This window comes from Dryobates pubescens, chromosome 3, assembly GCF_014839835.1.
Source record: "Dryobates pubescens isolate bDryPub1 chromosome 3, bDryPub1.pri, whole genome shotgun sequence".
Lineage (NCBI taxonomy): Eukaryota > Metazoa > Chordata > Aves > Piciformes > Picidae > Dryobates > Dryobates pubescens.
In genome coordinates, this window is record NC_071614.1 from 40,925,623 (window position 1) to 40,952,447 (window position 26,825).

General features: G+C 41.6%; 3 protein-coding genes across 3 annotated transcripts in view; 1 reads left to right on the forward strand and 2 right to left on the reverse strand.

Moving 5' to 3' along the window:
• Positions 1-718: 718 nt before the first annotated feature.
• Positions 719-3,399, forward strand: LOC104301675 (toll-like receptor 2). The gene has a single exon (XM_054180029.1). The coding sequence runs from the start codon at positions 745-747 to the stop codon at positions 3,352-3,354; it is 2,610 nt and encodes an 869-aa protein (XP_054036004.1). The 5' UTR covers positions 719-744; the 3' UTR covers positions 3,355-3,399.
• Positions 3,400-6,475: 3,076 nt separating this feature from the next.
• GPR75 (G protein-coupled receptor 75) lies at positions 6,476-8,644 on the reverse strand. The gene has a single exon (XM_009902091.2). It carries the CDS (start codon positions 8,518-8,520, stop codon positions 6,742-6,744), a length of 1,779 nt encoding a protein of 592 aa, XP_009900393.2. The 5' UTR covers positions 8,521-8,644; the 3' UTR covers positions 6,476-6,741.
• A 4,845-nt stretch (positions 8,645-13,489) lies between these two features.
• Positions 13,490-26,825, reverse strand: part of PSME4 (proteasome activator subunit 4) — a 63,177-nt gene continuing 49,841 nt past the window's right edge. The window contains exons 38-47 of the mRNA XM_054180030.1: positions 25,986-26,077; positions 25,472-25,603; positions 24,669-24,877; positions 24,308-24,393; positions 23,241-23,369; positions 22,162-22,317; positions 17,393-17,555; positions 16,385-16,518; positions 14,760-14,898; positions 13,490-14,121 (exon numbers count right to left, since the gene is read on the reverse strand). Coding sequence (XP_054036005.1) covers positions 14,764-14,898; positions 16,385-16,518; positions 17,393-17,555; positions 22,162-22,317; positions 23,241-23,369; positions 24,308-24,393; positions 24,669-24,877; positions 25,472-25,603; positions 25,986-26,077 — 1,236 coding nt within the window. The 3' untranslated portion in view covers positions 13,490-14,121; positions 14,760-14,763. The remainder of the gene's footprint in view (positions 14,122-14,759; positions 14,899-16,384; positions 16,519-17,392; positions 17,556-22,161; positions 22,318-23,240; positions 23,370-24,307; positions 24,394-24,668; positions 24,878-25,471; positions 25,604-25,985; positions 26,078-26,825) is intronic.

The window sequence follows — 26,825 nt, forward strand, 5'->3', positions numbered from 1 at the left end:
ATGAGCCTGCAGTGTGCCCAGGTGGCCAAGAAGGCTAAGGGCATCCTGGCCTGCATCAGGAACAGTGTGGCCAGCAGGAGCAAGGAAGTCATTCTGCCCCTGTACCCAGCACTGGTTAGGCCACACCTTGAGTCCTGTGTCCAGTTCTGGGCCCCTCAGTTTAGGAAAGATGTTGAGTTGCTGGAATGTGTCCAGAGAAGGGCAACAAAGCTGGTGAGGGGTTTGGAGCACAAGCCCTATGAGGAGAAGCTGAGGGACCTGGGGTTGCTTAGCCTGGAGGAGGCTCAGAGGAGACCTTCTTGCTGTCTACAACTACCTGAAGGGAGGTTGTAGCCAGGTGGGGGTTGGTCTCTTCTCCCAGGCAACCAGCATCAGAACAAGGGGACACAGTCTCAAGCTGCACCAGGGGAGGAAGAGTGATTGCCCATTGGAATGGGCTGCCCAGGGAGGTGGTGGAGTCACCATTATTGGAAGTGTTTAGGAAGAGACTGGATGGGGTGCTTGGTGCCATGGTTTAGTTGATTAGATAGTGTTGGATGATAGGTTGGTCTCAATGATCTCAAAGGTCTCTTCCAACCTGGTCTGGTCTATTCTATTCTATTCTATTCTATTCTAAAAAGGGATTCATAAAGTCAACTAAAGAAACAATTTCTGTGCTTGCAAGTAAATTAGGATATTTTAAAGGGTATTCATTAACACAGAGTCTGCTGTAATGATTGATTTTTAAAATTTCTTTTCCTCAGGATGAGAATCCTTGTTGGAAGCCTTCATTTGTGCTTCATTTCTTTCTTATTCAGTAGACCAAATGGATTCCTGAGAACACCTACAGCCTGTGCCTTACTGGCATATAACTACTCTTATTTAAACCTCTCTTCTGTACCAGAAGCACAAGCTCCAAAAATGGCAAGAGCTCTCAATTTCTCACATAACCTAATTGAAAAAATAACCAAGAGAGACTTGGAAGGTTTTGAGGCGTTGGAAGTTTTAGACCTTTCCTACAATCAGATTAAGGAGATTGAACCTGGTGCATTTGAGAGTCTGCTCAGCCTTATCTCTGTGAATTTATCATTTAATGACAAGAAGCTTCTTGTCTCAGGTATTCCATCCAGCCTGAAGCTCTTAGCCACCAGCAAAGCCTTGGGCTCTTTGCAACTTTATAAATATTTTGACAAATCCTCAGGGGCTGCTCTGGAACCTGCCAAGGAGCTGCCACATTCAGGAGGTCCATCTGGCCTGCACAATGTTCACCCCAGGCTGAGGCGAAGTACAGAGAATCTTCTTCGACGAGGAGAGCAAACCAAAGCAGACTCTCCGGCAGGCACACTACAGCCCAATCTCTGTGCAGCACCAATAAATGGGATGCTCAATCTGTCACACAGGAAACTCTCTGAGGAAGAGCTGATGTTAAAACTGGATTCAGATCTCTGCCAAGCCCAGCTGGACAGCATTTTGGAGCTTGACATTAGTCACTGTGACCTGGAAATGGATCTTCTGTCACTGTTCACCCTGGTTTTGCCGATGACAAATGTGCAGTACATTGATGCCAGCTGCAACAAATTAACAATTAACATTCTGGATGTTGAGGCTATCTGCAAATTCCCCTTAAGCAAGCTTTTGTTTTTAAACATTAGCAATAATCCCATAAACAGCCTGGATACACTGTGTCTGCCTTCAACCATCAAGGTCATTGATTTGTCCTTCACCAACATAAGCCAGATACCCCCCAATTTTGCTACAAAACTCTTTAACTTAGAACACATGTATGTACAAGGAAACCACTTCATCTACACTGCGCGCCCAGAAGTCACTGAAGAAGTCCCAAAGTTTTCCCCTGGCACTGTACATATTAATGCCATTTCATTTGTCAGAAACCAGGCTGGCACCCCCATTGAGAGCCTTCCCAAGAAACTCAAACACCTCAAAGTGTCCAACTGTTCCATTGTAGAACTGCCAGAGTGGTTTGCTGACACAATGGGAGAACTATTGCTTTTGGATCTCAGCAGCAACAGGATTTCTGTGCTTCCTGACCTCCCTCCCTCCCTGCAGCATCTTGACGTAAGCAATAGTGACATTAAAATGATACCCCCTGGTTTTAAATCTGCCTCTAACTTAACCATATTTAACATTCAAAACAATAAAATCACAGATATGCACCCCGAGTATCTCCCCTTGACTTTAACAAAATGTGATATTAGTAAGAATAAGCTGAACCTATTGCTATTAACTGATGCCCTAGAGAAACTTGAACATTTGAATGTTTCTGGAAACCTCATCACCAGGCTGGAGCCCACCAGCCACCTTTCTGTGCTCACTAACCTGGACAGTAGCCACAACCTGATTTCAGAACTCCCTGATCACTTTGGTAAATCTCTTCCGATGCTGAAGTATTTTAATTTATCAGGGAATAAGATCTCCTTCCTGCAGCGTGGCTCTCTCCCAACTTCTCTGGTTGAGTTAGACATTAGTGATAATGCCATTACCACTGTGGTGGAAGACACTTTTGGTCAGTTATCAAGTTTGAGTGTTTTGACCATCCAAGGTAAACATTTCTTTTGTAACTGTGATTTGTACTGGTTTGTGAACGTCTACATCCGCAAGCCCCAGCTGCAGATAAATGGCAAAGGAAACCTCAGGTGCAGCTTTCCACCCGAGAGAAGGGGCTCCTTGGTGGAAAGCAGCAACCTCACACTTCTGCACTGCTCCCTGGGCATCCAGATGGCTATCACAGCGTGCGCTGCCATTCTGGTTGTTCTGGTGTTGACGGGCTTGTGCTGGCGGTTCGATGGCCTGTGGTACATGAAGATGGGCTGGTACTGGTGCATGGCCAAGAGGAAGCAGTACGAGAAGAGGCCAGAAAACAAGCCCTTTGATGCCTTCGTTTCATACAGCGAACATGATGCAAACTGGACAAAACAGAATCTACTGGAAAAACTGGAAATGGATGGATTCAAAATTTGTTACCATGAGAGGGATTTCAAACCAGGGCATCCTGTACTTGGTAACATTTTCTACTGCATAGAGAACAGCCATAAAGTCCTTTTTGTTCTCTCTCCCAGCTTTGTAAACAGCTGCTGGTGTCAATATGAACTGTATTTTGCTGAACACCGGGTCCTGAATGAAAATCAGGATTCCCTCATCATGATTGTGCTGGAAGACCTCCCACCCAACAGTGTGCCACAGAAGTTCAGCAAGCTCAGGAAGCTGCTGAAAAGGAAAACATACTTGAAGTGGAGTCCTGAGGAACACAAACAGAAAATGTTCTGGCGACAGCTGGCAGCTGTCTTAAAAACAACCAATGAACCACTTATGAGAACAGAAAATGGATCCACTCAGGAAGCATATGAGATGGAATGAGGTACAAGAACATATAGAGCTTGTACCTGGAAAGTCTGTGGTCAAATAAAAGTATTTCTCTGTTTACCTCCTACAAAGGCTGCTGTATGCAAGACAGGTTTGTCTTGGATCAGTCCCAGGAGAGGTCACTACTGCGGGGCTGTAGTACATTAGTTATTAGATTTGATACAAGAACCCGTTACCTGAAGGGATGAGACATAAGCACTGATAAACAGACTTTCCTTCTTGGGTGCTTGGTTTGCTTCAGCTATTTCTTAAAAGTGCTGTGGATATTACCTGAAAGGAAGAACAGCCTGAGTCACACTGCACGTCCCACCTGTCTTTCTGAGGTTACTGAAGTGGAAGGTGATGTCATTCAAAGATAAAGTTGTAGTCCAGAACCAGCTTAGGACGGGAACACACACTGTGTACACCTAAGGAACACACAAACCGCGACAGCACAGAGGTAAGAGCTTCCTTCAGAGGTTTAGCAAGAAAAGATTTGCCACCATTCACAGGCAGGAGCTGATTTTTCTTGTGTTATGGATTGCACCAGCTACACAACTGCTTTTTCTAAACCACTGGGAATTCACATACTGTTATCACTTGCTCTCTTACCCAGCTCCTCTCTTCACACACATTATCCAGCTCTTTTGTCCAGCACTCTCTTGCTTCCCCTCTCAATCAGATTGCTGCTTTTCTAACCTTGCTCTCACGCTTTGCTGGTCCTGTGCTCAGCAGAAGAGGGTTGCTATACAACAAGTGGGCTAAAGGAAAGGAGAAAAATTACACTCCAGAAGGGTCTAAACTGATTATTTTATCATATGATGATTACTTAACGATTCACTTCAAATAAATTGTACATATTTTCAAATCCATTTTCTATTTTCTACATCCATAAGCCTCTCCCCAAGCAGTTATTTAGTACAACTGACAGTTTAAACCACATTTTGCTCCTACTGCTGGTTAAAAGGTGTGGCACTTCCCTACCGGGCATTCTAAGAATATTAACACATTTGTAGTATTAATACAATGGGCAGCAGGAGTTAACAGAAAAGCAATATAACAAAGTTCTTTGAAGATATTTCAGTTCTTTAGTTTAATAATATATTGCATAAAGGCAGTAAAACCCTCTTCCATCCTAAAGCTCTACCCTTCTCGCTTTGCTCCCATTTGAAATCACAGTATCACACAGTATCACAGTAACTAAGGTTGGAAGAGACCCCAAGGATCATCAAGTCCAACCTGTTCCAACAGACCTCACAACTAGATCATAGCACCAAGCGCCACGTCCAATCTCCCCTTGAACACCTCCAGGGACGGCGACTCCACCACCTCCCTGGGCAGCCCATTCCAATGACGAACGACTCGCTCAGTGAAGAACTTTTTCCTCACCTCGAGTCTAAACCTCCCCTGACACAACTTGAGACTGTGTCCCCTTGTTGAAATAATCAATGCAAATTACATTTGTGAATAAGACGTGAGGGATTTTATCTTCCGTCATGTGATGAAGTTCCTATGACCTAAACCAAAAGCACAGCAGGAATTTACATACAGACAATAAACCTGAAATCTGCTTCATGATAAAATGAAGTCTTAATGTGTATCTTCAACTCCCTTGATGTACACGACTCCATCTTGCAACAACTTACGGGGTCCTGGCCTACGCTCCTTACCGTAATTGCTGCTAAGAATGTAGTTTGAAACAAAATGACAAGACACCATGGTTTTTTCCTCCAAATTAGTAGTGAAGAGAACTGCAAAGAAAGTCCAAGCAAAACAGATCTTTCGGTTATCTTTTATAATTACTTTATAAAGAACCATGTTATTTATTTATAGAGAAAAGTACTTGGCCAGAAAGAAATTACTTATGGAAATAATTTCCATTTTACAGGTGTATTAGAAAGTTGTTCACATCCAGTTTATTGCAATAAAGCTATCATGAATTATTCAAAATTAATTAAAATGCAGAGTGTTGAACAAATAGTATTCATGATGTCAGTCTTCTAGGAAAACCTTGAAAAGAGTTTAGTTAATAGCCTAAACCCAGGACAACTCACACAGGGCAAAGAGATGAACAGGTTGTTTCAGCTTCCCATCACTGCAATTTTGCCCAAGACGTGGCATTTCCTTACAACAAGGCACCCGAAGTCTGTGGCACCATTATTACAGAGGGACTAAGGCTCTGCTGAAGTCCACAGAAGTTGAAGGGTGATTGCTTGCTTTGAAAAGATCTGGCCACTTAAAATGGTAATTGCCAAGCATTTAAATTTCTCAAATCCTTGTTTTCCAAGAAACTCCCACAACACCTGACACCACGCACGTGGGAGACTCATAAAAACATATCCATGCTTTTGCTCAGTCTGCAGCTCAACCACTGAAGTTTGTAAGTAGACAGATTACTCACCTTTGAATCAAAGTTATTAGAGTTCTTAAGAAAACCTCAAAAACTTGTAGTTGTGTGGTCATTCTGCTTTTAAGAATGTCAGGAATATCACAGCTGAATCCCCCCAATTCCTGCTTTTATACAAACTCACAGACAAAAAAAGCAAGTTTATGAATAAGAACATTCCTGCATGGCTCATAGTGTATCAGTACCACAATACTTCAATATTCATCTTTATCTTCCAGTAGGTATTGCACAGTTACTTCTATCAGGTGGAAAATACTTTGATGAATTATTTTGGGATACAGAACATCACCAATCCTTGAAATAAATGTGAATTAAGATATATATATATATGCCTCAGAGATTTATTACAGTGCCACAACACTTCTCAGAAGTTCTTTTCCACTGGCACTGTAATTCTGTAAAACACCTTCGCTTGCTTTAGGAAGCAGAGACTGAAATCCTAAACTTCAGTGCAAGTTCATGGAAATGTTACCATCTGCCTCAAGGGAGCCAGGATTTCACCCTACACATTTAAAGGATTTTTGTTATTACTGACACTTGCTACAAGAAAAATCACCAAATCTTTCAACCTTCTGCAACGGGAAGAGGTTAAACTTAGGTCACATAATACTGAGCACGCTTCTAATTCCTGAAAATACAGCAGATATACAGATTAACAAGTAATACTTCTGGCACTGTTCTCCAAGACATTCTACCTGGTGACATAATTAATTGTATCATTACAACATTTACTCTTTTGCCTGTCCAGTAGTAAAATCTGGTAACAAAAACACCTTTATGTAACAATTCCAAATACAGATCTACAACATCCCCCCTTTTCACTTCCCTCAGAAACTCAAGAAAGCATCATCAGAGTAATATCCCAGTATTCACTTCAAATGCAGATAGTTTGGTATCAATGTTAGTGCCGACTTCCTTAACTGGCAGCAGTAACACCAAGTTCAAAATAATTATTAACAAAAACAAAAAAGGGTTTGCCCAGACCAGAACCTTTTCTAAGGATACACTGAGGGCACTGGTATCTGCTTGGTTGAAGCACTGTCATAGTCTTGCACCAAGTTGTGGGTGGTGTGATAATGCATGGCAATGTAGGGTTTGGCAAACCCAAAAGCTGAGTTTGCTGGCTGTAAGCTGTTTGGTGTGCTCACTTCCAAGGAAGGACTGCTGTTATAGATACTGTAATAGGGCTCGATCCGAGTGTTCATGGGGGTGGAGCTGCTCTGTGCATAGTGCTGGTGCCCATCAGACACCTTAGGACTCAGCACACTCTCCTTGGAGTGACTAGGACCACAAGCTTGGTCCACAAACTTTTTCTGAGGTTTTGGAGACAACATGTAGGCTGAATTCGTCTCATGGTGGGATGACTTGTTCCTGTTGACTTCCAGGCTGCCTTTGCCCATGGCCCGAAGCCTTGTCTTCTGCTTGCAGCAGAAAAAGATGAGGGCTACATACTGCAGGCACCAGAGGACCCGTCTCCGAAGTCCTGCACTGTTGCGAGAATATATAAAAGGATTTAATCCTGATTTGAAAAAAATGAGAGTAAATCCACATAGCTCAAACTGGTAGAGAACAAAGCTGCTGCTGCTGGACAGCATGTCCTGCATCAAAGAGATGCCCAAGGGCAAACAACAAACCAATACTGTAAGCACAATGATGATGCACGTCACCACTGCTCTGGAGTCTTTGGCTGTGGACAGGTTGACTGCTGACACTAGCTGGAGTTGGCCAGTAGTGGCCAAAGGCTGGCCAAGACGCTTGGCATAACCATGAATCTGGACATGCTGTGGCTCGCTGTAGCTCTGGTTCCTGTACAAGGCAGGCATGGAGCCTTTCACGCCCTCCCTGGCCCCAGTGGCTAGGGGTCCCATGAAGGGCTGTGGTCTGGAGGCATCTACAGCCATCACAGGTGGACACTTCCTCACCTGGGCATTCCTCCGCAGGGCTTGGGCGATCATGACATAGGAGACAGAGACCACAGCCACACAGCAGATGAAGTCAATGACGTAAAGGTAGAGGATGATCTTCCCCTCACCACTAGCAAAGCTGGACATGGGCAAGCAGAGGCGGGAGTCGTGGGTTTTGAGGGTGGCCAAGGTAGCCAAGGTGAAGCTAGTAGCCCACAAAAGCAGGGTGAGAAGAAGGGTGCAAGGAAAGGAGGCTGTGTGGTGTGGCTGCTTTCCCAGCACCATGCGCAGTCGGTGCAGGGCAATGACCGCCACTGTCTTGAGCGACATGATGATGAAGCCGGAGCTGGTGAGGTGGAAGGTGAAGCAAAAGGCTCCCGGGACGCCTCGGGTCAAGTCAAAAAAGAGCACAAAGGCAAACATGGGGGCGGCCACCCCACAGATGAAGAGGTCGCAGAAGCAAAGATTGAGGATCATGAAGTCGAAGTTGGTCCTGAATTTCCTGAGGACGGGATCGAAGAAGGACAGAAGGACGATGAGGTTGCCGTAGGAGCCCAGGCAGAAGATGAGGGCCAGTAAGCAGACGCAGGCCGCCAGCGTTACGGCATGGGTCGCCTCTCGCAGCTCCGCGGGGCCGCTGCCCGCGCTGCCGTTCCCACCCAACGACAGCAGAGCAGCTGCGGGGGGGTCCTGCTCGCCCCCCGCCGGCAGCCGTCCCGACGCGTTCATCTCCGCCTGGCCTCCCGCCGCCGCCTCCCCCTCACCGCGGCTGCGGGCGAGGCGGGCCCGCGGCGGGGGCCGCCCTTCCCGCTGCCCCGCAGCACGAACGCGGCCGTGCCGCCACCGCTCCCTCAAGGCTACCCCCGACATGGCGCCGCCCGCCCCGCCATGGCACTCGCCTACCCACAGGCGCTGCACCCGGGGCCCGGCCCCTTCCCCGCCTGGCGCATCCCGCCTTGATGCCTCTGCCGCGGCGCTGAAGTCACGGCCGAGGTGCGGCTGCAGGGAGAGGGCCCGCCCCTCCCGCAGTTCCAGCCCCTGACCTACAGCCCCCGCCACGGAGAGCCTGCCGTAACCGTGGCACCGGAAAGGAGCCGTCCTGCTGCCTCCGGGAAGAGCTGCCGTGGGAAGTGGTGTGCTGGGGTGGTGAGGGGGAGGTTGTAGCTCCGCAAGCTTCCCTAATCGTCTCTGGCGCTGCACCTGCGGTTCAAGCTTGATGAGCAGCCCCGGCACAAACAGTTCCAGTTGCGCTGTGTTGATGAGAGACAGTGTAGCAACTCTAGCTTTGATCTGTTTTTTTCCTGCAGTTTCACCAAGTCTCGTCCCAGGCAAGAGGGAGGCAGGGCAAAGGTTACTGGACACAGCAGTCTTGCCCCTGAGGTTCTCATGAAGCAGAGCGGTCAGGTAAGGCAGGTGGAGACTTTGTTACTAAGGCATGTCACAGCCCTGTCCTTATCCCATCAACAGCTAAGCACCTAAGGCCCTGTTAACACCAACAAAACGTGCACCCCAATCCAAAATCAATAGTTTTGCACACTGTCTCATTGCGCTTGGACTGCAGTGCTGCTTTCCCAGGCAAGCTTATCTAGAGCTAGAAGCACAGGAGCTAAGGCAAAGGAACTTCTGTATTCCCACTTGGGGTGAAAAAAAAAAACAAACTAGTATTATTTATCTGTTTACTGCTAACTACTATGATCACAAATACAGTAGTTGCCATTTAAAGTGATGGAGAGTGCCAAGCATTGGAAGACTTAAAGGGATCATTTTACAACACTTCCATGGATTTGACCATGCTCGGTGCACATTATCCAAGCCAGTCAAATGCTGTCATAGGCAGGCACAACACAGGGATCTGAGTGTCAGGCAGGCACTGAAAGTCCGGGTAAGGCAGAAAAGTGCTGTTTAAATATAGTAGACTCAGCATTTCTGACTTGGGCACAGGTACTTATCCTATATAGTACATTTCTACATACACACACATTTATACACACACATCTTAATTATCTTCCTCTACCCACAGCAATCATGTAGGTGCTCTGCAGAACCATCAAGACTGACAAGTATGTTAGACTGATAGCTGAAAGCTTGCCAGTAGTACCTGCTTGTTTATTTTTCAATGTATTTGTTTAAAATGAAGAGCTTGGGTGTTTTTTTTTTTTTTAAGTTAATCCATGACTCAGAACAGCAGCCCAGCCTATGAGTCTTGCATGGTAAACATGCTTGCAGCTGGCACACAGGCTGGATTTCTTACCAAGATTGGTGGCAGGGAAATACCAGCAGCTTTCAGAGAAGGCTGCAACACTGCCCCCCAACCTGGTCAGGCCCATTTGGCTTTGGTATTTGGTCTTAAAAAACATACAGGACAGAGAAGGTTCCATAGCTTCAGGCTCTGTTCTCTCTCACCTTAGTTACATTTTTTGTTCTGCCATCATGGTTAGTTTGAACTCTGGGGATGACTCCTGGCCCTGTTGAGTAGAAGTTATTTTTTCATTGACAACCTGGAATCTCCCTTCTTGAATGTTCTTATTCAAGAGTGCTGAGCTGCATGATTAAACAAGACTGCCGTAATATCAGTCTCATGCAGTTACTTCAAAGTGATTAATGCTTAGGAAACAGTGATGATTGCTCTCTTCATGTGAACTTAATAGCACAGAATAGCCATGCCCTTTCAGAGCAGATCAGCTGCTGCACTTCAGTAGTGAGCAAGACGCTGCATAAAAACTGACCTTACTTTCACACTGCATCTAATACTCAAGTCCACATTAGGCCTTTGTCTGAGCATTAAAAACAGCATCTTACGATTTTAACAAGAGTTGTAAGAAAAAGAATAAATAAAAGCTTTCATTACTCCAACTTAATGTCCTGGATTTTATTTCCATTTGTCTAGGTCGATTTCCCCTTTTAACTGATACTCTTCCAAAATCTGTGACTCTGGATCTTTTGTGGGTGAACTCACCCAGGCTTCTACATAGACTTACTCCTAATGTGACTACATTTACTTCTATAACAGCTTTATTTGGTTTACTACTGGTTTTCCAAAGTATGCTAATCAGAAATGATTGCAGGTCCTACTTGTAAGTACCTCTCACTATTCTGCAGGGGAAGTGGGTGTCCAGATCTTGCATCAAGATCTGCTGGGGTAATATACATGAAACACCTGTAGCAGTAAGGGTATGAAGAGCACAAAAAGGGCAAGTAGGATGAACTTTTGTGGAAAAGGTGATTTAATCCAGAACTAGAAAAGGATCATGGCCAGCAAGGCTCCCTCTCCTTTGCACCCTTTGGAAATCAGCATTATTCTTGCTACTAATCTCCGTCAGCAACAGCTGAAGCTTTCATCTGTGCCAAGACTGCTCTACTGAGAGTCACTCTCCTTCCCAGGGAGAGAATATTAACATTCTCCGCCCCCCCCCCCCCCCCCCCCCCCCCCCCCCCCCCCCCCCCCCCCCCGAACTTTACTTTCTAAATATCTCTTAATAGCTCTGAGAAGCACCTGCTGACCAAGGGGGGGGGGGGGGGGGGGAGGGGGAAATCCCTCAGTCCAAACCAATCACAGTTAATCACCAGCTGAAGTCTTATTCACCTACTTGATCATTTTCTTAAACAACATGTCTGCTGTGACTTCAGCAGGTTTTCACATCCAATAACTTACCAAGTTGGTTATGGAAATACAATCACTTCACTTAATCATCTTGCAAGACAGTCACTGAACAGCCACTGAAACATGAGCAAAAAAACCCCACCAACCCCCATCCCAAAACCTCCAAATGAATGAATTCTGCCTTACGTCATCTTCATTCTTTGGTGCTTCAAACAGCAACGGTCACTGATATGTGGTCACTAGAATTACCACTGCTACCACAACATCTTTAAGATTTTTTTCCCATCTGTCTTACTGTTCAAGGAGGGAAATGCTCTCTTCTTCAGCTATAAATGTCTCCCTCTCCCGAGGGATTGCAGATTTTTCACCCCTAAGGTTTTAGGGAAGAGACAGCATAAGACAAAGTGATGGAAAGCTCAGAATTCATTACATGTCTATATTGCCTGGGGAAAGGTAGGGAATAAAAGTAACAAATGAGTTGCGCTATTTGATGAAAAACTCAAGATTGTTCCTACATTCTCATAATAGGAGACTAGATCATTCACCCACAAAAAGTCAGTGCCACTTTGTTTGCACTACCATGGGTATATATTTTATCCTATAGAACTGTACTTCGAATAGGTATTCTATTTTCTGTTTGTATCAAGTGATTTCTTGCTGATTTACAAACAGCTATTGCGAATTAACCCCACCTGCCTATTTACCATCCTAGCTCTGACTACAGGGAAGATTTTCCACCAGGCACTGGATCCTCAACACTGCAACCGGTTCCAAGCTACACTTTTACTAGGGATACAAAAGAAAATAAACTCCCAACTACAATAAAAGGCAGCAGAGCTGGTTCCTATACTTAGCTGCCCGTAGCGTAGGTGAAACAGCACATGTAAGATCTGCTCCAGTAGTTACTAATCCAATACATGCATTAAAGATTATCCTCTGCAACAAATACTTTCCTTTTTTTTCCCTAAATTGTATCAGCAAAACTAACCTCCACTTCAAACTAGTTTCTCCAGTTTTAGGTGTGCCTCTCAGAAGTCACTAATTTTTTTGGCAAGCCTCACTAGGTACAACATATTTTTACATAAATATAAAAGCTAGTTTTATTAATTAAACCTTAATGCTCCCTTAACTCACACCTGAACTGCACAATAAACACATACCCAATAAAAGAAAGAAGACACTCAAAAGCACAGTAAACAATCTTAAATTGCAGTCTCAGAATAAGAAATTTCCACTTTAGAAATGCCTCAAAAATACAAATATTACAAACAGTCCATTTATTGGTCTTAAACTACATACACAATTGAAATAATAATTTTGGCACTACGCTATAGAGTGGTTACATCGGTGTGCTGACAAGTCATTAAATACTGCACCAGGAACACTGCTGTGCTTTGAAGTTTGGAATGAGTCACACACTCAGCAGGTAGATCACTCGAGACATATCAGTGCTCCTGAAGGGTTGCATGGAAGCTGAAACACACACCAGTTGAATTATTTCAGTGTACCACACATTCTAGGAACTTATCACACCAGAACAGGCAATGTCAGCATTCAGAGGTGGCCACAACTGTTGCATTAAAATCCGAACAAGACATAGTAATAATGAGATACAAGAAAACCAAAGCAAATCTCTGCCTTTCAGACATGAAGAGATATCCTGTTAAAGAAAATAATTTAAAAAACTAATAATGGCATTTGATTTGATACAAAAGCCAGGACTACTACTGTATTAACAGCTAAGTATGAATCTTTACAAATTAATCTCACAATGCTGTTATGTAAAAGGTTGCAAACTGTACAATGCTTTGTCAATGCAATGCCTCTACAATTTATACAGTCTTTTACAACTATGTAACACGTATTAAACATGGTGTCAAATAGCCAACAAATACCAGTCTCCGAACAAAGCTGCAGGCAAAAAAAATACAGAGCTTCCAGCATCTTTGAACAAGAAATGCTCGCTCACACAGGGACACTCCTTATGGGAACACGCTGTTCAGACAAGTCACCCACTCAGCACCTTTCCACACTGGGCCTACATTTCATTCCATGAACTCAACCATTGCTTGGTAGTCTATTATTTCATCTCTGTGGGCTTCTATTATATGGAAACACCCATAGTCTTTCACCCTTAAAAATGTGCAAGTGATCATAAGATTTTTTTCCATACGTGGTCAAGCTATCTGTGAAGACCTGGCCAGGCAAGTCAGAGCTTTCACTCCCCACATTTTGTCCTGCCATCACCTATACTGCACAGAGAAGATCAGCTATTTACATTTTGACAGGGAAGATACAAAAAGGCAATCCTGCCCTGAGGTGGACTGAATGATACAGAGCCTGTCACCCAGTGGGCACTTGAATCCAAGTAGTGAAAAATAAACTCTGAGAAAGAGGTTTCTTGTACTGGATGCTGACTAGGTAAGAAGTTGCATCAACAGAATTGGACAGCTTCACTGAGAATATTCTGGTTTGCAGTGCTCTCCGGTTCTGTCTATCTTGGATGCTGTAAGCAGCTGAGAAAAAGGGTCAGGAAAAGAGAATAAAAAAAAATGTGCAGTGTAAGTCACTGCGTGCAAGAAAGCAGAAACAAGACAGATGTGTAACGAAGGCCAATGAGGAGGGTCTTGCAATAAACTCACAATCAGGCTCTGCAAGCACAGTTACAAGGAGACTGTGGGGCTCCCACAGCTGACCCTGGGGAGGTGAAATTCTTCATGAACAGAATTAGGTTTTTATATTTGCATTTGAAAGTGGGTTTGATTAGGCATCAGGATTTCCAACACGAAGTTTTCTACATGATAAATTATCTTTTGAGTTTCCTTTATTTTGCAGAAAGGTTCCTACATGCTATTTTTTCCAGGAGAAATCTGAAAAAAAAGAAGATGGAATTCAAAATAAGAATTCAGTACAAGACTATTGTCTCATGCTATTGCCACAGAAATTAATGAATAAAATAAAACAACAACTTCTCTTGGAATACTATCATAAAACATCACAACATTGTAGCATATCAAAGAGAAACCCCAGGAATGGATTCACTCTTTGGGGACATGCCTGTGTGAAGGGACCTGGTAGCAAAGCCATAATGTGGAAGAGGAAAGCTTTTTGTAGCAGTCATTCCCCATTGTGAGATTTAGATGATTTACTGGACTGAAGTCCTCAAAGGCATCAGAAGTACAAAGTAGTAAGTACCTTGCCTTCAGTGAAACTGCCAGGTGTTTAAAAGGGCAGCCAACTGACAGAAAATGGAGAAAAGGACATCAATAGTCGAGAAAACAAACATGTCTTAGCAAAACACTAGTGTAATACAGGGGCAGACAAACAGATGGACAATATTTAGATCTTACCTCAAACAGACCACTGGAGGTACAAGGAACTGACACTTGGCTATAGAATATTCCCTGCAGTTAGGGATTTTCCCTTGCTTTCCCCATTAGGCTGGAGAGCTAGACTAGATTTCACAAGACATGTTTCTGTCAGTTTACGTCAAAACAAATAATCTTACCTCTCTATGCATAATAGCATGGTGAAACCAAGAGGTCAGTAAGCACTAGTAGCTGGTCGTCTGTGAACTGCTGTTTATGCTCCTGCCAGTTGTCATGATGGGTCCTCCGGAAATTTGACAGGGTTTTTTTCACGGTCATCTGCACAGCAGACAATCAATATTGATCTGCATGAGTTACTGATTTAAGCTCCATGATAAAACAAATATTAAACGTAACAAAACAACTGCAACATGTTTGAGCGGTTACGAAGGTTGAAAAGGGCTTTGGGAATTCAGCCCAGTTTCCCAGTTTTTTAAGTTCTATTTTTGTTTAGTATTTTGACCAGTGTCATGATTCAAACATCTTTATAAAAATGATTCTTGGACTTACAAAATTGTGTCTGAAAAAATTAAAATATTCTTATAAAGAATTTTATGAGCGAAATGTTTTTTTTTCCCTTTCCTTTGAATGTTTCAAATCAATGGTTTGGGTCTCAAAATGAGTTATCAATCACATTATGTGCATAGAAGAAACAAATCAGAGGTAAACTACCTTCTACTAGTAAAATAATTAGGTTTGTTATTAACAAAAACCAAAACAAACCAAACCCACCCAACCACAACCCTCCCCTCAGTTCACTTTAATTCAGTAAAGCACACCAAAGCAAAATTTGCTCAGTCTATGGAATTCTTCAGTGTTGCAGTTTGAGCTGGGTGCCCCCTGATGTGTTCACTTCCTGTGTCCAGAAGTCCAGCCCAGAGGGATGGACACAGGAAATTGTGTATTTCTTACCATAATTCTTTGCACCTCTATAAGATCCAGTGCGGGGTCTAGCACTCTCTCTTTTCTTCCTCCTCCGCCAGCCGGTAACTGGGGGAGATGTCTCCTGGCTTTGGGCCTGCTAGGCCCAAGGCCACGGGGGGATGGGCAGTCTCAGGCCTGGCCAGCTGAGACTAGCCCAGCAGAGGGAGGGGGAAGAAGGAGCCCTGGGGGTCGTCGGTGTACCCTCAGGTGGGAATGGGATGCCTCTGGGTTTGCTTTGGGATCTTTCTTTGTCACTGCGCTTTGGGTTTTCTGTAACATTCACTGCTTTCTATTTAAACTTGCATCACTTCTGCAATCCGTTTGTCTGAGTGGTTTATTCCTGCCCCTGGTGGGGAGAGGGGGCTGCCTCAACCCAGCACATTCAGCCATAAGTTCACTATTCTAGTTAAAACAGCAAAGGTCCACAAAAGTGGACAAAGGAAAGAAGCAGACTTCAATAATTATTTAATTTAAAACTTGTTTCTAGGGTTGCTTATAGAAGCTTGTTTTATAAATTTCAGAATGATTTTTTGGTTTCAGGTTGTTATTTTCTCAAGTAGCATACACATAAGCCACATTTAAAAGAGACTATTTCCTCCTTATATATTTCTTGCACCTTTCAGTTTATGCTTTTAAAGTAAGAACCGAACCACCAAAATGAAATCAGAACAACAAAACTTGTAAGTAGTTCATGACTTAAGATTTAGAACCATTTAATAAAATGCAGCACATGTTAAGCTTCTTAAGTTTCTTATTATTTATTTCTAGGAAAGGAGAACCAAGAATGAATCACATGCATTTCAGACATGATATATTGATCAGAGAAATTAGGTATTTTTACCTCAATAGGCTGAGGATCATTAAGATGAGCACTGAGATCCATCAGGAGCTGTGGCATCCAGGTGGGTACATCATATGGACTTGACAAGATACAGGCACTAAGTCCCAGTACACCAGCATGGCGTTTAACTAGGTCTGCAATGCAGGATATGGATTTACAGTTGGCAAGGTGCAAATGTCTTGTCTAAGACACTCCTCAATGACATAGCCAAACTTTCAAACTGATTATCAGTGAAAATAAAACTATTTTTGATTGATGACCATGACTGAAGCGAGCCATTACATAGAGGTGATCTAATTAAATTAACAGACTGGTGCCAATATTGAGCAAGTTCTGATCCTGAATTAACAAAACAAAACCCACTGACACAGTAGAGCGCTCTCTGACTTCTACAGAAAGCCAGGTACTTCTACAGACCATATAGTCAAATTCACACGGGTGTATGGATCTCCCAATTGCTTCTGCTTTCTTAGAGAGTCACAGAGTCAATCTTTATCTTAAATTTGTAATGGAATGATGTGTAAAAAAATAATTTAAAAAAAATTATCAACAAATGCTGTATACTTGGTAAGCATTTCAACAGGGCTTTCTTCTCTCAAAGAATCTCTCTACTCAGTAAATAGCTCATAAACTAAATCTTTCTTCACTGTTCCCTATTTCTGCATTCAGAATGTATTCTCAAGCACCCGAACCATTTGACAGTATGGAAACCCACTCCTGCGTCACATGAACGTGACTCAAACGCACTAAATGTCTGGTCAGAAGCCTAAGAAGAAGTTGTTGGGGGGTTTTATTTATTTCTTTTCCTTTCTTTCTTTTCTTCCCCCTAGTGTGTGTGTGGAAGGAACAACATTTGCACAAACAACAGCCCTTATGTTTCTCTGGGTATATGTTAGTTTTCTAAACACTGCTTCAACACAGGACACATTCTAGTCTATCTGGACTGATAGAGGAAGCACTGCACGAAGGATTTTTCTTCCTAATGTGCTACCAACATGGTGTTCTTACCCCCAGAAGGAATTGTATCCACCACTGAAGCCAGATCTCGCTTCCTTTTTTTTGGTAACCTCATCTTGCACAGCTGTTCAAAATGAGTCTGCATAGGCCCATCCATTGTGAGAAAATTGCACTGGAGCAGACCGCTTAGTGTGGTAGCAGCCATTTCTCTCACCTAGGAGCACAGACAATACATACCACAATTACTAAGCACACATGTACAGTAAGAAACAGGTGGTTATGCTATTACTGTCCTTTTAGACATATCTAGCTAGGCCAAGTTACCTTCACATAATTTGTCATAAAATAACCTACTAGTCAAGGCAATAATGGAATTTGACTCTACTGTCAAGACGTATCATAGACTAGAGTAGGTTTACAATCTGACTTTAAACAAGACATGCCACCCCAAATAATCAGCCTGCTTTTCAACATTCATAATAGTCTCTGTATCAACATAAGATGATACACATTTTTTAAATAAACTCTGTATTTTATTCAAAAGTATTTCATTTCGCCCCTCACAATCTATTCAAATCTCCTAAATCCATAGCTATACAACTATAAAACCATGTTTAAACTGAGTGCCTCTGAAACTCACTTCCATTCTCAGTAACTGCAAGTTGACAGAAACCTCCCAAACTTGAAAACGAAATCAACTTGCTGAAACACTGTCAGATTTTCTGCTAACGTACATATTGTAACTGTAAACAAAACATTTGTCTGGAGTACAAACACCTATCAATTCTCTGAATCTACTGCATCAGATTATAATAAATTATATTCTTGAACATAATGTTCTGAACCTCTACAAAGCACTAAGTATAGCTGCAAGAGCTGCAATAATTAAACATAGCAAGTTAACAATAAACTTGAAGCTTCATTTTGTTCCACATAAATTTCAACATTATTCAAATATTCAAATTAACTTTATTAATGGTGTAAAGAAGTACAAAATCAAAGTCTGCCAGTATTATCAGCAATTTGTAAGTCTCTTAACAACTAAGCTATTAAATGAAACATGATGTGCTAATGCTAGACCCAGAATAGAAAGAAGCTTAGCTGTAAAGTGAGCAAGCTCCCAAGTGATCTGTACTCGTTTACATCACTACTTGCTGTACTAAAGCCAATTTCGTTGCCAATTAATAACCTAGCTGAAAGGAACATTTTGCTGTAGGGAACACTTAGAAACAAAGCCTTCAAAATCATACACTAACAAGCCAACCATTCACACATGACAATTTACAGATCATCATACTCACACGATGACTTACTGAATAAAAAAAACTACAGATGAGCAACAGAAGAATACTCTTCCCCATCAGCCATAAGGGATTTGATGTTTGGTTTTGGTGGTGGATGTTGTTTTGTTAGTTTGGTGGTGGTCCTTTTTTTTTTTTTTTACAAAAATTAACTGACTGAATTCTAGAAATCAGTAACATTATCAGAAAAAAACAAACACTCAACAAGCAAAATCTCACCAGTATTTGCAAGGCGCTACTCATACAAAGAGAATGCAATCCCAGTTCTGTAATACTGCAGTGCAATATGAAAAATGTTTATCAAGACATAAATGCTATCTATTGAGTTCACTGATGTATAAAAATATAAACCTCAGACAGGTTCCTAGATCAAATTATGGCTGAGAAAACTGTGAGAAACATGCTTGCAGATTAACTAGGCTAGCGCTACCACCATAGCTTTAAGGGGAATACAGTCATTGTCACTTTTCCTCTACATCTGACTAAATGGAATTTCTTACTCCAAAACATGTTTTTCCAAACTCAAATCATTCCTGCAGCTCTCTCCAACTGCCTGGATGACCCAAGAACTGGGGATGATATACAGTGGTGGTTATCCTGCTGCACACACAGAGACGGTTTCTCAGGGTTGTTTACTTTTCCCCTTTACCAGCTGTGGGATCACATTAGCTATTACATTCCTACATTGTCTCCATGACTCACTTTCAGAAGGAGGATTTCCAAAACTACTCTTTAAGCACAGCTTTCCTCTATTCTAAACACCTGTGCTTAAAGCTGGGTGCAAGAAATTATTCCAGGTCCTGCACTTTGGCCACAACCACCCCAGGCAGTGCTACAGGCTGGGGTCAGAGTGGCTGGAGAGCGGCCACGCAGAAAGGGACCTGGGGATACCGATTGACAGCTGGCTGAACATGAGCCAGCAGTGTGCCCAGGTGGCCAAGAAGGCCAACGGCATCCTGGCCTCCATCAGGAACAGTGTGGCCAGCAGGAGCAGGGAAATCATTCTGCCCCTGTACTCAGCACTGGTTAGGCCACACCTTGAGTCCTGTGTCCAGTTGTGGGCCCCTCAGTTTAGGAAAGATGTTGAGCTGCTGGAACGTTTGTTAATCTACAGGCCTGTTTCCCATGTAATCATATCAGCTTAGGGCAGACCTTATTGTGTACAACTACCTGAAGGTTGTAGCCAGGTGGGGGTTGGTCTCTTCTCCCAGGCAATCAGCACCAGAACAAGAGGACACAGTCTTAAGCTGTGCCAGGGCAAGTTCAGGCTCAAGGTGAAGAGAAAGTTCTTCACAGAGAGAGTTGTTAGCCATCGGAATGGGCTGCGCAGGGAGGTGGTGGAGTCACCATCCCTGGTGATGTTCAAGAGGGGATTTGATGTGGCACTTGGTGCCACGGTTTATTAGTCATGAGTCTTGGGTGACAGGTTGGACTTGATGATCCTTGAGGTCTTTTCCAACCTTATTGATTCTATGATTCTATTCCACAGGAGTCAGACTGTCCTATGACCCATGGTCACTTTGTATTGCAGTCACAAGAGACACTCAGCCATCATTAAAAAAACAGAGGAGTAACTCTGCAAGATGCTGCATTTTGCCAATTATCAAGAAAGAACAAGACTGCTTTCCAAAGAGAAGTCAAAGCTTCCATGGTAACACGATCCTAACACAAACTTTTTTGACCTGCATCTCTATAGCACAGAGGAACAATTTAATACATTTTAAGTAATTTGATAAACTGTATTCAAGTGAATAAAAGGTATTTTTCAGAATTGTGTGAGATTATGGGATAAGTGCTGTAATTGGTGTGAGAAACAGCTTCTCTAAGATTGCAAGTTGTTGCTTTCCAGCTCATTTCATAAATTGTGACATGCAAGACTTGAGAATGGTCATCTGCAGACTGACATTGGCATGGTTAGTAGAGGAGTCCAAGTGCTGTTCTTTAAGGAGACAGTAATGTCCAACCCGTTCAACCAAAAATTTTCAGTTGTGTATTCCAAATCAATCTTCACAAAAGCAACCTTCACTTCTCAGGTACAGCTACTGCTTAAATGTAGCTTCAAAAAGGCCTAACAAAGATCTTTCTTTTGGGAGAAGATCTTTTCTTCAGAACCTTTTCTTCTAGAAAGAAAAAAGTAGCACCCAGGTACCCAAAAGCAGGAATTAATTGCTTTTTACCAACAGCACCAAAACCAGCAAAAATGGTGGCACAGGAGAAACGGAACACAGTGGAGATTAACACTGCAGATTCTTCACTATGCTTAAACGTGATCAAATATCATTAAATTCACATTATTTAATATAAGCCTTTGAATCTATGAGTTAGTGGTACCAAAACACTTTTGTGACTCTTCTGCCACCTTTTTGAATCCTGACAAGACTTGATGATTCACATCAGGTACAGTTATTTTTATCCAAGAACAGGCTTAAGACCCTGAACAACACTTCTAAGAGTACACTGCACAGTTACACATAGATCTGGCAAGAGTATGTGTGTACCACAGCCAAGGTTTTGGATTTTATCTCCTTTCATTTGCATATACTGAAGCATCACTAGCTCAAAAGATATACTAAAACTTGTCAGACTGATGAGTATGCTGACAAACTATTATCTTTTTTGAATCATGTAACATCATTAGAAGCAGCAGCTGCTAGACAAATTCTGTCTTATTATGCATGCATCTTTCACAAGGCTAAGGAAAAGCTACTTATAATTAAAGAAATAATTCCTTAGAAAGCTGGATGCATTAAAAAAAAAAAAGTAGTAATTTTATCATTGATAAGCATTGCAACTTGCTAGCATTTACTTTTTACCATCTCCTTTGAGACCATCGAGTCCAACCTATCATCCGATTCTATCTAATCAACTAAACCATGGCACCAAGCACCCCATCAAGTCTGTTCCTAAACACCTCCAGTGATGGTGACTCCACCACCTCCCTGGGCAGCCCATTCCAATGGCCAATAACACTTTCTATGAAGAACTTCTTCCTAACATCCAGCCTAAACATCCTCTGGTGCAGCTTGAGACTGTGTCCTCTTGTTCTGGTGCTGGTTGCCTGGGAGAAGAGACCAACCCCCACCTGGCTACAACCTTCAGGCAGTTGTACACAACAATAAGGTCTCCCCTAAGCTGATATGATTACATGGGAAACAGGCCTGTAGATTAACAAACGGCAGTTTAATGTAGTTTTCACACAGAAAGGCATTTTACCTCATTGGAAGCTGAGCTTTCAACCAAAATGCAAGCTACTTATTTATAGTAAAATGGTAATATCCTTATTTCAACTGCACTTAAACCAAGAATGAAATAAAGCAGTGCTCTATTCTGTTGAACAATGGAACTTGTAAAAATCACTAATGAAGTATTTTCTGAACAGCTGTTTTCCTGGAATGAAATTGTAAAAAGAAAAACTGGAATAGCAAAGAAATAAATCCTATAAAGCTAGAAAAACTTGCTGTTGTAATTTAGAACCAGTAGCTTTTTCATAGAACTTGACAAGGGCAAGAAAGTACTCACCTCGAGCTGTTCATCTTCCAGGAGTTTTATAACCAGCCATCTAATGTCATTGACTGCTTCTTCATTGTTGAGGAAGATGAAGAGGTTGTAGAACACCATGGTTTGGAGGTAGGTTAATATGGTATACCTAGCATGCCAAGAATTGCTTCTTGCTGTCTACAAATACAGATAAATAAATCAGTAGGAGAAAGCATGAATGTGAAAGACAGCAACTAGCAGTTGTTTTAGCAAAAGCTTTTGGGGACAGTTGAAAGTAACTTTCTTTATTCGAGTATTTTTCTGACGTACACTCCAAAGCATACAATTACTATTTAGACAGTAATTTATTACAGGCTTAATTTCCAAAGCATATTGTTATTTAACAGATACCTAATACTGTAAAATACAAAGCAGGCAAATTTCTCCCTTCGATTCATTCCCAACATCAGTTTGTAAGGCAGATATAAATAAACCATAAATCCCCTTCTGCTTGAATATGTATTCTACACAATGGATTTAGAAAGCCAAGTTTTTTAAAGTTCCTTTACTTTGATCTCTACATGCTTGTGGAATTCCAAGTTATTGAAAGTGCAAAGCATGAGTGCAGCTTGGACTGCAATGCTTCAGTTACTGTTTTGGCTCTGTGTCCCCCAACATTGTGCACAGGTAGCTTTACTACCTACTAACATGTAGTTCACTCTTGAACGACTTCAGAAAGAAAAAAAGGCATTTGTTGCATGACAAGCTACACAGAACGAACCATTCAATTCCAGAGCGCTGTAAAACCATACAAAGGCAGAGATTCAAGAGCAGTCCCTTATATGGTGACTCATTCTGAATGTGGATTTGAATTGTTATGTTCATGAGGAGACATTTCTGGCTTAAGATGATCCACTGCTGAACCAAATTGCAATTTATAAAAATACTGTTTGATTTCTTATCAAAGGTGTTTAGTATTTGTAAGAATGTTTTAAAAAATGTCTACAACTCCTTCAACCTCCAAAAAAAAATCAGTATCTGATTCTCTTCGAATCACAATTTTTTTTTAAAGCACAGAGCATATCAGATAAGCAGCTTTAAGCTATTTGCACCATACTCACTTGTTTTAGCACCTGAAGTACCAAAGGCACTTGCTGAGGATACAGCAAACCCTGAGACATTAATGACAAACACATCTTGGCATCTCTTTTGAGCTCATCATAGCTATTGTCATTTTCCACTGGTGCAATCTAGAGAACAGAGGAAAGTGTGAGTAAGAAAGCTTTGCCAACAGCAAAATTCTGAAAGGAAGTTGAATCTCATAGAAGAACAGATAAGAAAAATACAAATTAATATAGCACCGAGATTAACTTAATTAGAAATACAATTAATGTAAAAACAAAATATGCTTAGCAATAAGCTGTGGAAAAAAAATAAACAGAATCAAAATCTTGTTTCTTGCCTTATACTAGTATCTAGACAGTATTGCTAGTCTGAAGCTCTTAAGAATGATTAAATAGGTGATGTTAAGAATTTGGTTGCCCACTGTAATTCTTTTGGGTAGTAATAGGACTAGGGGGAATGGATCCAAGCTACAGAAGGGTAGATCTACATTAGACATCAGGAAAAAGTTCTTCACCCTAAAGGTGGTGAAACTGGAACAGGTTGCTTAGGGAGGTGGTGGAAGCACCCTCCCTAGATGTGTTTAAGGTCAGGCTGGATGTGGCTCTGGGCAACATGATCTAGAGGAGGGTATCCCTGCCTGTAGCAGGGGGTTGGAGCTAGATGATCCTTGGGGTACCTTCCAACCCTGACAATTCTGATTCTGTGAATTTCATGTTTCATGTTTTAGAAACTAAGAGAAACCTGTATCAACATTTCGAGTTCACTTTCACATAGGCAAACTTTCCTTTTCCAGTCACATATATTATATAAAACCCAGTCAATTATCCAACAACAAAGGAAGACATATGCTTCAGGGCATGCAAATGTTTTATTTCAGATCTGTAGGACTGAACAACTGAGCTTCATAAAATCACAAGAAGCAGAAGTGACAGGAAAAAGAAGAAAATAAGTATCAGCATTTAGAAAGATTAATGGAACACACGAAAACTACTCAAGATACATATCAGAATAGACAAAACATGCATTCATTGATGAATTAAACAGCTTTCCCCCCCCAAGTTACCTTGAAAAATAAAGGTAAAAGCTGGAGCTGCTCTGTGACAGCTGTAGAAAAGGACCGTCCTGCGCTTGCCATCAACCACTTCAGAACTGGTTTTATAAAGAAAAATGATCACTGATTATGATAAAAAAATATTAATATTCCCAAAACAAGTTACAGACCACATTTCTTGCAAGATCCACCTGTGAGATTTTCACGTATTAGAGTGGACCTATACCAGTAGTTAACACTGTAAAGGTGACTTCATAAACCTCAGCCCTGAAACAGGTATGTACATGTGAGAGGAGAAATTGCGTACTGCAGCTGTACAACTTGTGTGATGTCCTAAAATACCCCCATTTCTTAATTTCATTAAGTAACTCACTAGTTTTCAAGAGTTTAATGCCCTGAGTTCGCTCGTCTTGTTCACCAACTCCATTCTCTTCCATGACGTGATTCTGAATTTCTTCTTCTGCCTCCATAAGGGGTTTAAGATTTTCAAGTATCCGAGCAGTAAATTCATGGACACGAGGGGATTTAGTTGCAGCAGTATTTGGCAAAGAAACATCTATCATGAATATGTAGGTCAAAACACTAAAAAAAAAAAAAAAAAAAGGCAATGAAAGAAAGTAGGAACACACAGTTAGCTTGACTACTGTCTGGAGAATGTAACTAGAAGTGATCCCAGATAATTTGTTCAACTTCAAAGTTTAATTCCTCATGCTTATCTTCACTTCAGAATTATTTAAAAACAGGAGGGTTAGACAGTAAGCTGCAAGCCTTCCTTCTACTGACAGATCTGCAAACGGTTTTGAAATCAATAAATGCTCTCTAAAAGATCTCTGTAGATTTATGGATTATTAGGGCTTACACAAAATAAATTTGGATTGTAGTGGTGTTGCAGGGTTGGGTTTTTGTGGAAGGGTGTGGTGGATTTTCTGGGAGAGGGAACAGGTTGGCCATTGGGGTTCTTTTAAGAGCTTTAGAGATAAAAGGCATAAACATAAAAGCTTATATACAATAAAAGCAGAAGTAATCTGAAGTTTCTGAAGCAAGTCTGATATTAAATTATCTGATTTCTTTTACAAATATTAAGGCACAGTCATCACTGCAGTGTAATTATTCAGGTAATTACCCACATAAGATTAAAAAAAACAACCTCCAAGAACTGCAGAAGACAACACTGACCTTCCTATTCTCTCTCGAACGTTTTTGTAAACCTGTGTGAGTTTAGGTTCCAGGTACTTCAGCAGTCTGTGCAGCAGCTCTGGTACTCTCCATTCCTGCTGTGCAAGGCCACCTTGCAGCACATAGAGTCGGCTAGAAATCAAAACATCTTAAGTCATACAAAATTTTTCCTCCTTATCCCCTCCAAGCCTTGTTTTGGAATGTTTTCAGTATGTATAGGGACAGAAATGCCTTTGCATGAGTTGCAAAGATGGGTAAAAGTTACAGAAGAAACAACAGTACTGCTGCTACAGCAGTTGCAAACTTTTATGTTCTGTTAATTTGATTTAGTTACCTAAAGAAAAAAAAAATATAATGAAGAAACTACCACTTTGTGGGGAAAGTTAAATGGAAAGCAGCACTTTTGTTCCCTGCTTCAATGAGGTACCAGGCACGATGTGCTCTCGATACATTTTATCCATGCTTTATTTCCTTCTTAGTTCATCAATAATCAAACAGTTCAAATTAATTTTACCATGCATCTACAAATGATCCTCCTTCACCACTCAAGGGAGATTCCAACAACAGTTCAAACAACCAGTGCAGTTTCCTAGGATCTCTGCTCTCCTGAAAATAAAGGGGTATCAGAGATAAGTAAATCTGGGGGCTTAAAATACATAAACAGGGAAAATGTTGACATATTTTCCTTGCATTCCTTGGGTTTGTTCTATTACGCAAGTGCAAAGTTAAATACATTTCAGTAAGAAAATCGAAGCTACATTCAGTTTTAATTACTTGGCAGATACACTAAGAATTAGAAGGAATTTTACGTTTCTTTTCTACATGTATGAATAATCATGTCTGAATTATTTTGCCAGTTAATTGTCAGGGCTCTGGCTGACAAACTATGCTGAATTTGCTGAGTGATTTCAAAGAACTACTGATCCAGGATGTCTGTGGACTGTCATGTACCCTGATTCTCAGACAACACACCTCCCAGTCTACCACAGTGCACAGAAATACTGTGTATCTTAAAATAACTTTAGACTTGGTTTTCAAAGCATAATGCTAAGCTACATACTTTTGAAGAATAAATGAGTAATTTGAGTACAAAATCTCCCATAAGAATTGAATGTTCAGCAAGCAAATCCTAGAACTAAGGCTCTCTTTCCTTTCTGAAATCTTCTGTTTGACTGCAAAGGGCAGAAGAGACTACTACTTCTGGAAAAAAGTTTAAAATGGATGTTATTTTTGGAACATATTTACAATTCCCAGTTTTAGCTGACAAAATATACCCAAGTACCTCTGCTCAGAAAGTTCTTATTTACACATTACCTGTAAAGTTTGACCATCTAGATACATCTTTACAAGATTA

What these genes read in the sequence shown, in the direction of transcription:
- LOC104301675 (XM_054180029.1), top strand. Translation starts at nt 745, where the DNA reads ATGAGAATCCTTGTTGGAAGCCTTCATTTGTGCTTCATTTCTTTCTTA.
- GPR75 (XM_009902091.2), bottom strand. Translation starts at nt 8,520, where the DNA reads ATGTCGGGGGTAGCCTTGAGGGAGCGGTGGCGGCACGGCCGCGTTCGT.